This window comes from Uloborus diversus, chromosome 3, assembly GCF_026930045.1.
Source record: "Uloborus diversus isolate 005 chromosome 3, Udiv.v.3.1, whole genome shotgun sequence".
Lineage (NCBI taxonomy): Eukaryota > Metazoa > Arthropoda > Arachnida > Araneae > Uloboridae > Uloborus > Uloborus diversus.
In genome coordinates this window covers 147,623,672-147,637,887 of record NC_072733.1, presented here as the reverse complement: position 1 = coordinate 147,637,887, position 14,216 = coordinate 147,623,672, and the positions used below count along the sequence as shown (strand labels likewise).

Here is a 14,216-nt window from a genome sequence, read left to right as displayed (position 1 = left end):
TTTGCTTAATGACATTTTTCGTATTTCTCTTTCGAAATTTTTGCGATGGTGGGCCCCGAAATCCATTCCCAAACATTACTACCAAAGGGAGTCTTAATTAGCGTCTTTAGAGAGCCCCCTAATCCCACCCCTTCAGTTTGAAATTGTCTTCAGTTTCAAAAAACAGTTCGTGAGGGCACACTGAACCCCCGCCCGCTCTTTGTCCCATCGATATCAAACAATGCGTAAAATACGACTTTCTAAAAAAAACTCTGGAGGAGAACTGCCTGGCTTATGTAACTTTTCATGGCGCTAGGGCATATACCCATCAATGATCGAAGCGAGATGGACAAAAGTCTGTAGTTGTGTTTTTCAGATATTAATATCGAAAAATATCCAAAAGATCCGCCGAAGCTTCCCAGTTTTGTTAACGTCACCAAAGATAGCATAAAATTGCGCTTTTAGAAATATTCACTTGGGAGCCCCAAAACCCTTCCTTCCTAAAAATAGCCTAAAATTGATTTTAGTTCCGAAAAATATTTCGGTTCGGAATTTTTTCACGTTTTCCCTATCGTTTTCAAATATAGCCAAAAATGGGTTTTTGAAACAATAGTGTCGAGAAATTACCAAAGGAAAGCCGCCAGATCCCCTACCATCACCAAAGACAGCCTAAATTAGCGTTTTAAACTTCAATTTTGAAAACTTTCGATAGGAGGTGATTGAATCTCCCTCCCTCTAGCAACGTCAACAAAGATAACCCAAAACTGCTTATTTAAAACTTCAGTTTCGGAAAATTTTCGGGAAGAGCGCCAATCTTTCCTAAACTACGGTCACAAAAAATAACTTCGAATTGATTTCAATTTTGAAAGAATTTTAGGAGAGAACTCCAACATTACTTTTCCCCTGAAGTCTCGAAAAAGTTCCTAAAATTGCGATATTTGACGTCAATTTCGAAAATTTCTCCATGCACCTTGAATATGCCCAACTCTTTTCTCCTTGCAACCAAACACAACCAAAGATTACTAAAACTATTTTGCATAAGCCAATTTCGATAATTTTCTGGGAGCAATACCCCCTCCTTTGATTCCCCCTCCTCCGTCCTTTCTCTGATGTCACCGAAGACAGACTATAAAATGAGTTTTTACGACTAGTAAATTTTGGTATCTATTACTTTCTTCAAAGATATAAATTGTACCTAAGGGTTTCTTACTATAAAACTTTTCTTCCTTTTCATAAGTTCATCTTTCTTTTTTTTTTTTAATTAGAATTTGATATGGAAATTTGAAGAAATATTTATATGGACGTCAAAGATTTGTCAAAATATGCAAATTACTCTTGAAGGGCGGAACATTAGATCTTTGCACACGGGCGGCTGACACCCTAGGATCGTCCCTGGTTATATTTTATGATGTAGGGGGAAGGAACGGGGTTTGGAACTTTCCATCGAAAATTGTTCGAAATTTGGAGCTTTAAAATGCGTTGGTTGATCATCTTTGGTAGCGTTAAGTCAAGTGTTATCTCTCAACTTTTCAATATTGAAGCTACAAAAACTTCATGTTAGTGGATCTTCATTGATATTAGGGGCAGGACTCGAGATCAAGGGCTCTCCCGAGGAATTTTTTTGGAATTGAAGTTATAAAAACGTTATTGAACCGGTGGTCCTTGCTCTTTAGTGACATTTTTGAAAAAGTTTTCGATTCCGGCATTGTTTTCGGAATTGGAGCTCCAAAAATTCAAAATTTTTTACGATCTTCGTCGAGAAAGGGGGTTGAGAAACTCTCCCCTGGAAATTTTTTGGAATTAGAGTCGTAAAAATACGGTTGTAGGCGGTTTTTTGTGTTGTGTTGGCGGGGGGGGGGGGGGGGCAGAGAGAGAGAAATTGTGGACATTTTCCCGGAAATTTTTCGTTTTTACAACCCTTTTGAGGGAGGCGATCGCCTCAATCGCTCCCCCCCCCCCTGTGGATCCGCCACTGATAGTTATGTGGGGATTTTAATCCGAATTTTTTTAATACTCATTTTGTTCCTAAATAATATCAGCAAGTACACAAGTTTCTCAAGACTTAATAGTATTCTAATCTCATTCAATCTTTTGATTCAATTGAAGATTTAAAAAAAATCTAAAACTGTTCTCTCCTGCAGATCTTTGCTTAGAAAATCGTTTTTGCATTACATGGAATCGACTTAGTTTGGTGCATGATCCAGCTTTCGTTCCGCATTTCTTACAAGAGTGGCACATGTTTTCGTCATTTGAAGGTTTTCTTTTTAATTTTTTCTTCGTTATTGCCTGCTTTTAAACTGCTTGAAATTTTCTACGAATTCATTTTTGCCTCATCAATTTTATTTCATTTGTGTTAATGTCAAAGTCATTTTTGATTTTGTTTTGTGATTGTTGTTTCTTTGACTTTTTTGACTGTTGTGGTGAACCGAAATTCAAAATATTATTATTCATCTGAACTGATCAAACCATTATTTCGGAAAATGCTTCGACTAGTTTTCACGGCACTTCTGGTTAGTTTTGTGGATGTTGTGAATTCATTTTCTGAATTTCATGTTATTCCTCTATTAACCATTGTTTTAGGTGTTGTGTGCTTTTTATGTAAGTTGAGATACAATACACGAACTTCAATCTTTGGATCAAATTGAAGTTTTGTTTTCATTTTAGGGTTGATTGACTCTCAAAAATCTATCGCAGCACCCCCCTGAAAGTTTCTTCTTACATATAAGCCGTTTTAAATTTTCGATGTTAACAAGAACTCATTGCTTGTATCTAATAATGTATTGATGGGGGGGGGGGAGGGGAACGCTTTAGGAGATAAGGACAAAAACAGAAAAAAGATCTATGTATAACTATTATTTTAATAAGTTTTCTTAATGAGTGCAAAATTTTATAAACAACCTGTATATCGTATATAAAACCAAAAGTTTTAGAACATTTTCAAAAGTTCATGTTTTTACGGATTTCTCAAGAAATAAATGTGCAATAACATTTGTCACATCAAAAGTATGCTCTAGCAATCATTTTTCAATAAAAGTGAAATAACCTATACATTTAAGGGACCAGCAACAAATTGTGAAAAAAAGAAGATACGCCCTTTGATCATTCTTTATTGTAAAAGTAAAAATAGGCTGGGAATGAGCTGCAAATTACAGAATTTTACTTTCTATGTGCAAAAATTGAATAGCATTTCGTGAAAGTATCACCTCTATTCATAAAGAATATTTTTGTCAAAAGTATCAATTCTGTTTACAAGTTTTTGGCTTATTTATAACAAGCTGAATTTTCCGCAACAGGTTGCCAATATTTCATAAAACCTGACAGCATACCAGAGAAGTACAATGCTAAAGTTTGAATTTAAAATATTGAAAATTTTATGAAATATGAACGTTTAAAACAATAAGTTTATTGCTTTAAACGTTCATATTTCATCAAATTTTCAAGATTTTTATATCAAATTCTAGTATTATCTTTCTCTTGTATTCTGTCAAGTTTATTGAAAGTTTTAGCTCATAACACGAAAAACTCTGCTTGTTATGAGTTAAAAGCAGGCAAACAAAATTGATATTTTTGAAAACATGCTTATATCTTCGTGAATACAGATGATAATTTATTGAAAATCTATACAATTATTGTACATAGTTCCTAAACTTATTGCTGAGGTTTATAGCTTATTCCCGGTTGTTTAGGATAAAGAATGATAAAAAAAAAACATTTCGTTTCAATTACTTTATTGCTGATCTCTCACTGTAAAAATTTTTGTGTAATCTTACTCCATAAAATCAGTGACAGCTTAGCTTCCTCCACTACTCTGAAGTTACTTAACTGATATAACTGGTGTAATGTTACACATCGCTATGGAAGGTTACACTATGTTAATCGTAACGTCTCACTAATTTCTACGTGAGGTTACACCATGATTTCCTGTATGCTTACAGAGAAATTGCTTGAAAAGTTACACCTTAGCAAAAATTCAGCTTTCATCATCTGACTTTCTTGAACGATTTATCAAGCTCATACTTTTCAAGAACCAGCGTACACCAATTATTTTACTATACGATATTTATTTATTTTAATAGTGCAATAAAAATGTCTTGTTTGAATAAGAGAGAAAATGACCTGAGAGGTGTTCGAACCCACATGGCGAATCTCACAGACGAGACTGTTCACAGAGCAAGAGCGTTCTACCGCTCGACTACGAAGGCCGGTTTTCGTTTCGCTAATAAGAGTTTACATGCTCTGCGCCGAATTTGATCTTGACACGTGCGCTTTGAATTCTACTGAAACCATTCAGCAAGGTCCCTCAAACAATTTGAGTTTTTGAAACAATGATGCTACACACTTCAGAATTCGTGTAACGTTCACATCCATTAACACTGGTAACTTTACACATTTTTTTACAGTGCTTAAATGAACGGAGGATTTATTTTATTTTATTTTTATTTATTTTATTGAAAGTGACAGCTTACCTTTTATGTGACAAAAATTATAGAACAATTAGTCTCTTATTTCTCTTAAAATCCATAAAAATGTGTGTTTTTGAAAGTGTTTCAATACGTTTTGTTATATAGTGTTTAAGTATCGGGAAATCATTCATGCTTAGTCCTGAATGTTTTTCTGATAGTTAATAGGCATGTAAAATTTATGTTATCAAAAATCCTAAATGCATACAACTTACCAGCAGGTTCCATATCCGTAATTTTCAAAAGAAATCCCCGAAATAGTTGTTGCGGAAAATCTCCGCTGTAGAATATTATGTGTAGAGCCGGACCTGATGTAGTAATGCCAGATGAAGGAGATCCTGCACAATACGTTCCTATCATAGGTGCCGAACTTGAATCTCCGTCAAAGAGCACCAAACCATCAATTACGCAACTGAACGTTGGCCATAGAGAAATCATAAGGAAATCAATATGTAATCTCTATTCAAAATATTAATACGTTTTTAAGAATGTTTGTAAAATCATTAACGTTATCAACATTGTAATTTCACTACATATTAACATTTTATTTTTGGTGCTCTTTAGCCAGCCGTTGTACATGAAATACAATATTTTCAGTAAGTTACCGCCCTATAGCCAGGGCTAAGGCAGAAATACATCGCCAGCTCAGTCATTCCAGCCGAGTACTGCAGTTTCGTGCTTATTAGCACTCATCAGCCCGGCATACGGAGTGAATGAGCTGGAGGTGGAAAACCTCTTAAGGAAGCCAAGAGTGTCAAAACAACTGGTAGTTAATATAGAATTAGCTCAGCTCTGACCAGACGAGTGACTGAAGCAATGGTTCGACTCTAAGATTGAAGGCGGGGCATGGTATTTTCTACGAAAATAACATGCCCTGCTTTCAATCTTCGAGTTGAACCGAGCCATTGCTTCAGTCACTCGTCTAGTCAGAGCTAATTCTATATTAGCTACCAGTTTTTTTTTTTTTTTTTTGGCACTCTTGACTTCCTTAAGAGGTTTTCCGCCTCCAGCTCATTCACTCCCTATGCCGGGCTGATGAGTACTAATAAGCACGAAACTGGTCCTCGGCTGGAATGACTGAGCTGGCATGTATCAAATACAATAGTTTAAGAGGCCCATTAATATGTAAGCTACCAAACAAATAACACGAGCAGTATCATGAAAGTTATAAATCTACACGTAGCTTGAACAAAGAGAAGTTAAATAAATACGTTGGTGAATTGTCACGTTTAAACTACATTAATTTGTCGTTATTCTATGCAAGAAAATTTTCCAAAATGCTTGTAAAATGAATTTTAAAAAAGTACTTTCTCTTAGGATTCAAATCTGCGCTGGAGAAGCCCGAAACAAGTCAGACGAAGCGTTATAAGCCAAAGAAAATTATTCCGCTCGATGAAATTGTTTTTGTTCACAATGTTGTGGAGGAAAGAATCATAAATGACTAATTTAGTACTTTGTGAAAATTAATTATGTCTTGGAAAATGTACCTTTTTTTACAAATATGTGAAAAAAAAAATTCATAAAGCAAATAATACTGTTATTACTCAACAGCTCTTAAATACAAATAAAATTTTTACTATGCTCGATACTCTAACAATAACAACGCTTCTAATGCAGTTCATGGATATTTGGGCAATGTTAATATTGTTATAATGTTTTTAGCTCTTATCTAATTATTTTTGCTCGTATTTCTCTATTTGTCTAATTTTCCGTAAAAGCTAGAAATGTAACTTTTATATGGAACTGTGACTGCAAGATATTCTCCTTTTTGAAACGAAATTGAGATTCTTCTATTTTCTTTTCGTACAATTTCTTGACATTATTCTTGAAACTCGTTGGATATGAATGCCAGTGCATTTAATGGATTTCGTTTTGTTACATCAAACAGGCAAAACTATTAGGATGTCACTCAAACCTAGTTTTTAACCTTTAATTTCGTAGATATATTTCTAGCAACAAACTTCTAATCAAAAACAACGTAAACCATTGACCGTTTAATGACTATTTTGTATGAAAATTGCAATGTTTATACCTATTCTTAGCAAATTTTCAAATGATGACTTTAGTTCTATTTACGTATATTACCTTGCTTGAGTTGCGTCAAATCACGATTTCAAATCGTGCTGAGAGGTAACAGGAAATAACCAATGTTTTGTATCACAAAAATAGGTTGCTGCGTACACGAGTTTTGAGGTTTCAAGGAACCCCTTTTTCAATTCAGAGTTCTGAGCATTTGGATGTAAAGACATCTGGTAAAAGCATCGAGAATGAACAGCAGAGAGCTTAAAAAGCAAAATAGCAATAACAAAACAAACAAGACAAAATGGAGCTCTATTTTGCTATTTAAGCTATCTGCTACTCATTCTCGTTAATTTTACTGGATGTCCTTACATCCAAAAGCTCACTACTTTGAATTGAAAAAGGTGTTCCTTGAAATTCCGAAACACGTGTGTGCAGAAATCCATATAATTGCTGTACAAAACGTTGGTTATTTTACCAACGTTACTTCTGTGCACAAAGGTATTTATTTATTTCGTGCTGATAAGGTTTAGTTAAAAAATTCATGAGCAACGCGAAGTAAACAGAAACGGCTTTAATGTTGACAACCTGAACGTTTGGGAATTGTTTATTCACGTCCTACAGGAAAAGAAATCTTTCTGAATATATTTATGCGGGTGGCTGCTTGGTATCTTTTTCCCGATTAAGAGATAACTAAGAAAAGGTTTCTGAGCTTGTTAAGAGCTAGACATCCGTCATTATAATCCGACCGATTCCTCCTCTCATTTCTAAAACCAGCGTTGACAACTAAAGTTTTAGGAATTGGATCTAATGCTGAGCCTCATACGATATTGATCAATCTTTATTCCAGCTTTTTGCCTTATTCTTTTACATATTTTTTTCGTTTGCAAAGTCATTTTAGCTTTACTATTTGTTTATTTAGTTTTTAAGCTTTTCTATGAAATATTCAATCTTTTTTTTTATTCTGCTCTTTTTTTTACAACTTCTCCTCGTCGTATACTTGCAAGAAAGCAAAATGAATGTTCCTGCTAGGTTTTACCTAAGTAAGGGAAAAGTTATTTTGCTTAGAAGCAATACTAAAGCCGAAACGCGTTAAAGAATGTGATAAAAGATATTAGAACAAACCACGCATTTTTCGAAAAAGACTTAGAGAAAAAAATATAATTCCTTCAAATAAAATTTGATAAGCTAATACCTTTATGGGCATTTTTATCAAAACCTCTCCAAATTATATTGTGGCACTCAAACATGCAAATTTTCATTAATACCTGTTACTGAAACTTGATATCTAAATTGCGTTGGTCTTTTAAAAAATAAAATTAATGCTGACACGTTAATAAAGCTGTGTTAATAATGTTTAAAAATACAATCAAAGAGGGCATAAATGTTAATCGTAAGAGAAGAAATAAAACAAATGGAAACGTGCTTTTAGCTTACTCTATTAGATCCATCAGCTGAAACAACAGTCCAAGAACATAATGCATTCATTGGGTAGTGAGATTTCTCGAAACCAGGGCTAGAAATGTTGACAGATTCTTTTTTTCTTACAGCAATAGACTGATCCTTACACATATCTTCATTTGCTTCCAATTCTATTTCTAAAAGTATGAGTAAATAACAGTGCCGGATTAAAAGCCAGCGCGGGGCCCGTAGCAAATGTTTTCACGGGGTCCTCGTTTTTACATGAGTACATAAAGTAAATATGAGAACATATAGTAAACAATAGTGCACTTCTTCATGGAGACGGGAGGTGCACATATAACACGCATGAATACATAAATACGGATAAAATTTCAAAGCTTTACAAGGGTTATGACCCCCTTATATTGCCCCTCGTTTTCCCGTCACTACACGTTTTTAACTTTTAATTCCAAAAACGCAATTTTTGAACGATATTAAGGGAGGGTGTCCGAGGGTTTACCCACGGAAAATTTCGATATTTCAATTCTAAAACTCATTTCTAACGACCCTTTATGACATTAGGAAGAGAGAAGGTTCGGAGGCTCCTATTCGGAGCTTTTTTTGAAACTGAAGTCAAAAAAACGCGATAACATCCCATCTTAGGGAAAATTAAAGGGAAAATTTTGGGTTCACACAGTGACTCTCTCCTGGCATTTTTTTAAAAATTGAAGTCTTAAATAGAACTGTAGATTATCTTTAATGTTGTTGTGGGGAGAGGGGTGTTCAAGGAGGCCCCATTGAAAAATTTTCGAATTTATTATTTATTATTAATCTAAAAACACAATTTTGAGCAGAACATTTTCGAAATTATAGACTCTAAAAGGATAATTTTATACGATCTTTGGTGATTTGGGGGGGGGGACGAGTTCCTGGAGATTTCTCGAAATAGAAGTGTTGAAAACGTGATTGTAGGCCATTGGGAGTTACTTTTAGTATCGATTGGGGTTCGGGGCACTCTCCAAGACAACCCGGAAATTTTTTGAAGTTGAAGTCTTAAAAGTACATTTTAGACCATCGTTAACAATGCTGGAGGGGGAGAGGTACACTCGCATAGAAATTTTTTGAAATTATAGTACAAAATACGCACTTGTAGGCCACCTTTAGGTGACGTTATAGGAAGGAATCGGGCTTGGGATTTCTCCCATGGACATTTTTCGAAACTGAAGTTCCAAAAAGCAGTTTTAGCGGGTTTACGATTATGTTAAACAATTTTCTCCCTGAATTTTTCTGAATTTCGAGTTTGAATAAAAAAGTTTTCGTCTACCTTTGGTGATGCAAAAGAAAAAGGTTTTTCGCTCATTATTGCTTACAGTATCGCGGGCGGCAATTTTTGAGGGTGACAAATTGACATGAAGTTAAGAGACCAAAGAGAGTTTAAGGATGATTAATAATTACCTTTTCAGGAGTTCAATTTCGAAAGCTTTAAGAAGAAAGCCACTTTCGATTTCTGGATGGTAACCCTTTCCCCCTCTCTTGTCTAATATCGCCAAAGAGAGCTTTAAATTGTGCTTTTAAGATTCGTGCATTTAGCGTTTCAAAAACCTCCTCCTCCTCCTGATATCCCAAAAAGTTGCTTAAAATTGCGTTTTCAGACCCTAAATTAAAAGGAGAGCTCTTGAACCAGCTTGATTTTTAAAAAAATATACCCAACTACTTCCCCAGCTTCTCAACATTCCAGGGAAAGGCTCCGAGCCACCACTCTTTACCTAAAGTTAGTACAAAAGATAGCCTGCGTCTTGTCGATTTCAGTTTCTAACATTTTGCGAAGCAAATCCGTATCCCCCCCCCCCCCCCGAAAAACGTCTCTAGTGATAATCTAAAATCGCAAAATGAAACTTCAAGTCAGAATTTTTTCTGGGGGAGTTCCGCCACTCTTCTCTTTCTCTAAACTTCCCACATTGCTTGAAATTTTGTTTTCTAGACTTTAAGTCGATGTCTCAAACCCTTTCTTCCCAAAGATAGCCTGAAATTGACTTCAGTTTTGAACACAATTTCAGGAAAGAACCCCATCTTCTTTCCTCTAGTGTTATCAAACATCCTAAATTTGCTTTTTTTAGTCTTGAATAGCTGAAAGTTTTAGGGATCCCTAATTCCCTCAAATTTCCTAAGATACCTAAAAATTGACTTAAATTTTGAAAAAAAAAATCTTAATGAAGCCTATTATCCGTTCTCCTAACATTACCAAGCATTGCCTAATATTGTAGTTTTTAGGTCAGCTTTGAAAAATTTCCGACCCAACTGAGCTTTTTCTCCTAACACTAAGAAAGATTAACTAAAATTGCGTTTTTAAGACTTCAGTCAAGCGAAATTTCTGGAAGGCATCCAGCGATCCCCCCCCCCTCCCCTTCGTGCTTCTTCTGATGTGACTAAACATATTGTTTCTTCAAAGTCTCTGATGCCTTGATGAGCTAACGGACACACATGTGACAAGTGGAGTTATAAGGTAATGAGTGCTCTCAATCTTTGTTAGTTTGAAGGCTCTTACCGTCTCCAAATGATGGAAGAAGCCCCCCCCCCCCCCCCGTTCCTCCTTGCACCGGTGATACTGGTCAGCATGGAATTATTCCGCTACGAGTCTGCGCTTTAATGAAAAATTTAAGGTTTTTGAAGTGAAAACTTCTTTAGGCGCGTTGAGCATTTTTAATTTAGCTGAACATTTAGAAAAGCTAGATCTAAATAGAAAAAATTAAACGCGTAAAAATACGGAAAAGTAGTTTTTCTTCTGGAATTTTTTTCTCATGGCGTGGGGCCCGTAGCATTTACTACTTCTGCTCTATGGCTAATCTGGCCCTGGTAAATGATAATAATCATACTGTGATTGGCCAAATACGCTAGTGCCAGAAAATTGTTTGGCCCACTAATTTGCCTAAAGAATGTCTAAATTCGTATTTTGAGTGTTTTTATGTTTTACAAAGCGAGTCAGAAAGGTAATGTTTTTTACTCATACACATACATATGTAAAGTAGCTGATTTAAAGGTGTTCAGTGATCCTCGGGTAGCCTAACCCCAAAAAATAAGATCACTTTTATTTTTTATCCCAAGTTAGTGTATCAGCATTGTAAATTATTGGCTGGATTTGCCACCATTGTATCCATGGTTTCCTTTTAGAGAATGAGTAGCCTAATTTCAGGTAATATTTCATTTAAACTAGCCAAGCCTGTGCAGAATATATGATCTCAAGAATCTTCTCTTCAGAATTAAGAAATATATCGTGTAACTGAACGAACAAGTATTTTACAGTGTTAGACACTTTGGCGAGTGTTCGACTGTTTTACGATAATGGTGGTCGCTAGGTGAGATTGATTTTAAAAAAAAAAAAAAAAAACGGAGTTGGGGATTATTTTAAAAATAATCATTTGGAGAGTAATGGAACTTTTAGTGTTATTTTTTTAATTTTGCGTTTTGTAACACAGTTCATTAAAAAGACTGTATAGCCAAATACGTAGGTTCTGTATAACTTTGACCAAATACGGCGGAAATGAATGAAACGAAAAAATATATATATTACGAAGATTATAAAAAACCACCAAATGACGTACCTGTAACAGAAAAGAACATTTTTTTGGTCAAGGTTTAATTTTTACATTTTAATGGTCTTTTGTAATGACCGTTGCGCTAATATTTTTGAAATCTCACCACGATCACGTTACCGTAACTCTGTCTGAGTTTATAGAAAATAAAATTCAGTCAAACACACTTAAGCAGAAAAATTACCAAAAATCGCCCATGATTTCTAATCTCTATTATTGCCGTGGGCAGGTAAACGGCGGTATCTGCAGAAATGAATTTTAGATATATTTGAAGAAACGCCTTTTAGATTCAATGCTAACAGTAGGAAAATGTTGGAATAAGATAGGTTTTTTGCGCTTTTTTTTCCAGTTAAAACCAAATATGCAAGCTTGTACAATAAATCTAACGTACAATAGATGATAAAAATGCAAAAAATGAAAAATGAAAAATTTGCAGTTACTGCCCTTGATCTGCCCACGGCAGCGCTGCTCTCAACTGCTTAACATAGTCTACCTACACTTATATTTCTGTAATGTTAGCAGAGTTAATCTCCTTCAATTTGGCAGAGACTAAGACTTTGTCTTTAGTCCCTCACACTAATCAAAGTATTTATTTACACGAACTCGTAACAAATAGGTAATGTTTCATAAGCACTGCCATCCTTATTAGAACCTGTTATGCTTCCAGTGGCCGGAGCTACAAAATCATCATTACTAAACACAGTGCACTGATGATTATCAGATTCAATACATTAAGATAACAGTTGTAGTTCGAAGCTCATACATATTCATAAACTCGTTTTCTGCAAGAATGTGACAACCGGTATTTAAAATTAAAACCTGAAGTGGTAAATCAGTAATGATGAATACTCTTAGCTCAAAGCGTTTCTGATGACCCATATTATTCGGCAGTTGTGGCCCGCAGGTGTCACCGGATTCGTGGTACATCGTGAGATTGTCACTCATTCTGCGACCCCAAAATGAAGAGATCTAATAATTGGATGCAAATATTTGATAAGTGTTTGTGTATTCAGAGCTCTCAAATGTTTGTAAATGCTAAACATTTTTAACATTGAAAGCATAGTTTACGTAACATTGTTTTCTGTTTTTCTTCGTTCATCTACACCATGTTTTTTTTTTTTTTGTAATTAAAAGCTGCTCTAAAAATTGGCGATTAATGTTACCTATTTTCTTCACCGGTAGCTATAATAAAAAGGAAAGTTATTGGTCCTTTTTAACACCTTTAAAAGCAAAGAAACAATAAAATTTAATGAGTGCTACTTTTAGATTTATTAATTTCAATAAAATTTCAAATAAATTGTCTAAAAACAAGTTATTTCTTGGCTTAAATTGCTTTCAAGAAGAACCCAGCTCTGCAAATATACTATTTTAGAATGTGTTCCTACATAATTAATGTTGCTGGTACCAAAGCAACAAGACCAGTAGGTCAAGTGTCTACTTTCTACCACTTTACGGCTGTAGAAAAGCTCACCAGGGGGGTCATAACACGGAGTGCGTCATTGAATTTTTAATGGAATTGTTTCAGGAGTCTTTTTATTATTTTTATTTTTTGGGGAACATCGAAACAGAATGTTTTAAAGAACTTTTGCGCTTTTAGAACAATGGAACGAAAGCGCGTCCCGATAAGAGTTACCTTATTTTTAGCCTTTGTGACTCTAAAACGTGAGAGTGTCACAGTCTTAGGTAAAAAATGTTTAGAATATATTTCATTAAATTAATTAATTAAATAAACATGACACTATAGTTTTCGCTTCTTTAAAACGCATAAAAAAATTTGTTTCTTTCTTTTTTTTTTCAAATGCGCTTTTGTTTTAATTTTATTGGTGTTTACTTTAACAATAAAACTTAGCATTTTTAAAGTTAAATTCATAAAGATATGAATACACTAGTTTCTTTTCATTATAGTTGTTAAAATATGGGAAGCTGAATGTCAAACATAAATATACTCTTACCTGCAAACAAAACGAAAATTAATAGCAAATAAACTAGTTTCTTAAACATGTTTAATAGCACTATTTTCTGTTATTTGAGTTCTCTGGTGGATGTATCTATCTGGAAGAAAAATGATTAAAGGTGATGAAAATGCCAAATCTTTTCATGGTAGCCGGATGTCGTTGACATCTTAAATCTTTTTAAGACGTGGCCGGATGAAATATTTATCTTCCTGAGTTAAGCCGTGATAAGAAAAGCCATTGTAAAAACTGCCAAGTTCGTCTCAAATGAATTTATCTTTTTTGCTTCTATTTTTCAATTTTTATTATATGTTTAAGAAGAACTGCCATATTATTACTCAGAATAAATGAATAAATTGAGTTTGAATCTCTGCAACAATTGTCTTGCAAAAGAAAAACATATCGTGTTGTGGCAAATATTCGCAGTCGCTTCAGTAACATTATTTTAAATTGTTTTCTTATATTTTCACACACATACTTCTCACTATTTCTTTGACTAGCATTTTTATACTTATTTTATCTGTTTCAAATTGATATAAATCATGGTCGGAAATTTGAGTATACTCTTAGAACTACTAAAAAGCAACAACTAAAATTTTACGATTTTCCTTTACATTATACTCAGATGATTTTTTTTTTCTTTCATTCTGGCCAGAAAAAAAGTATTTAGAAAAAAATTCTGATAAAGTCCTTTACAAAAAGTCTAAATTATTCTTAATGATAAAACTAGTTAATAACTCGCAATGAATATTTGCACGAATTCGCGTAGTATTCCTCGACCATCTTGTATTTTATGCGTCATGAAACACGGGGAT

The 14,216-nt window shown here is 34.3% G+C and overlaps 1 protein-coding gene across 3 annotated transcripts in view; it reads right to left on the bottom strand.

The window, feature by feature from the left end:
* LOC129218174 (serine protease 30-like) overlaps positions 1 to 13,514 on the bottom strand; it is a 101,461-nt gene extending 87,947 nt beyond the window's left edge. Inside the window, exons 1-3 of one of the 3 annotated variants that reach the window (XM_054852390.1) lie at positions 13,402 to 13,514; positions 7,896 to 8,056; positions 4,655 to 4,898 (exon numbers count right to left, since the gene is read on the bottom strand). In XM_054852390.1, the coding sequence (XP_054708365.1) occupies positions 4,655 to 4,898; positions 7,896 to 8,056; positions 13,402 to 13,450 (454 nt within the window). In that variant the 5' untranslated portion in view covers positions 13,451 to 13,514. The remainder of the gene's footprint in view (positions 1 to 4,654; positions 4,899 to 7,895; positions 8,057 to 13,401) is intronic. The other 2 variants (XM_054852391.1, XM_054852392.1) reach the window with 2 other exon arrangements.
* Positions 13,515 to 14,216: the final 702 nt, after the last annotated feature.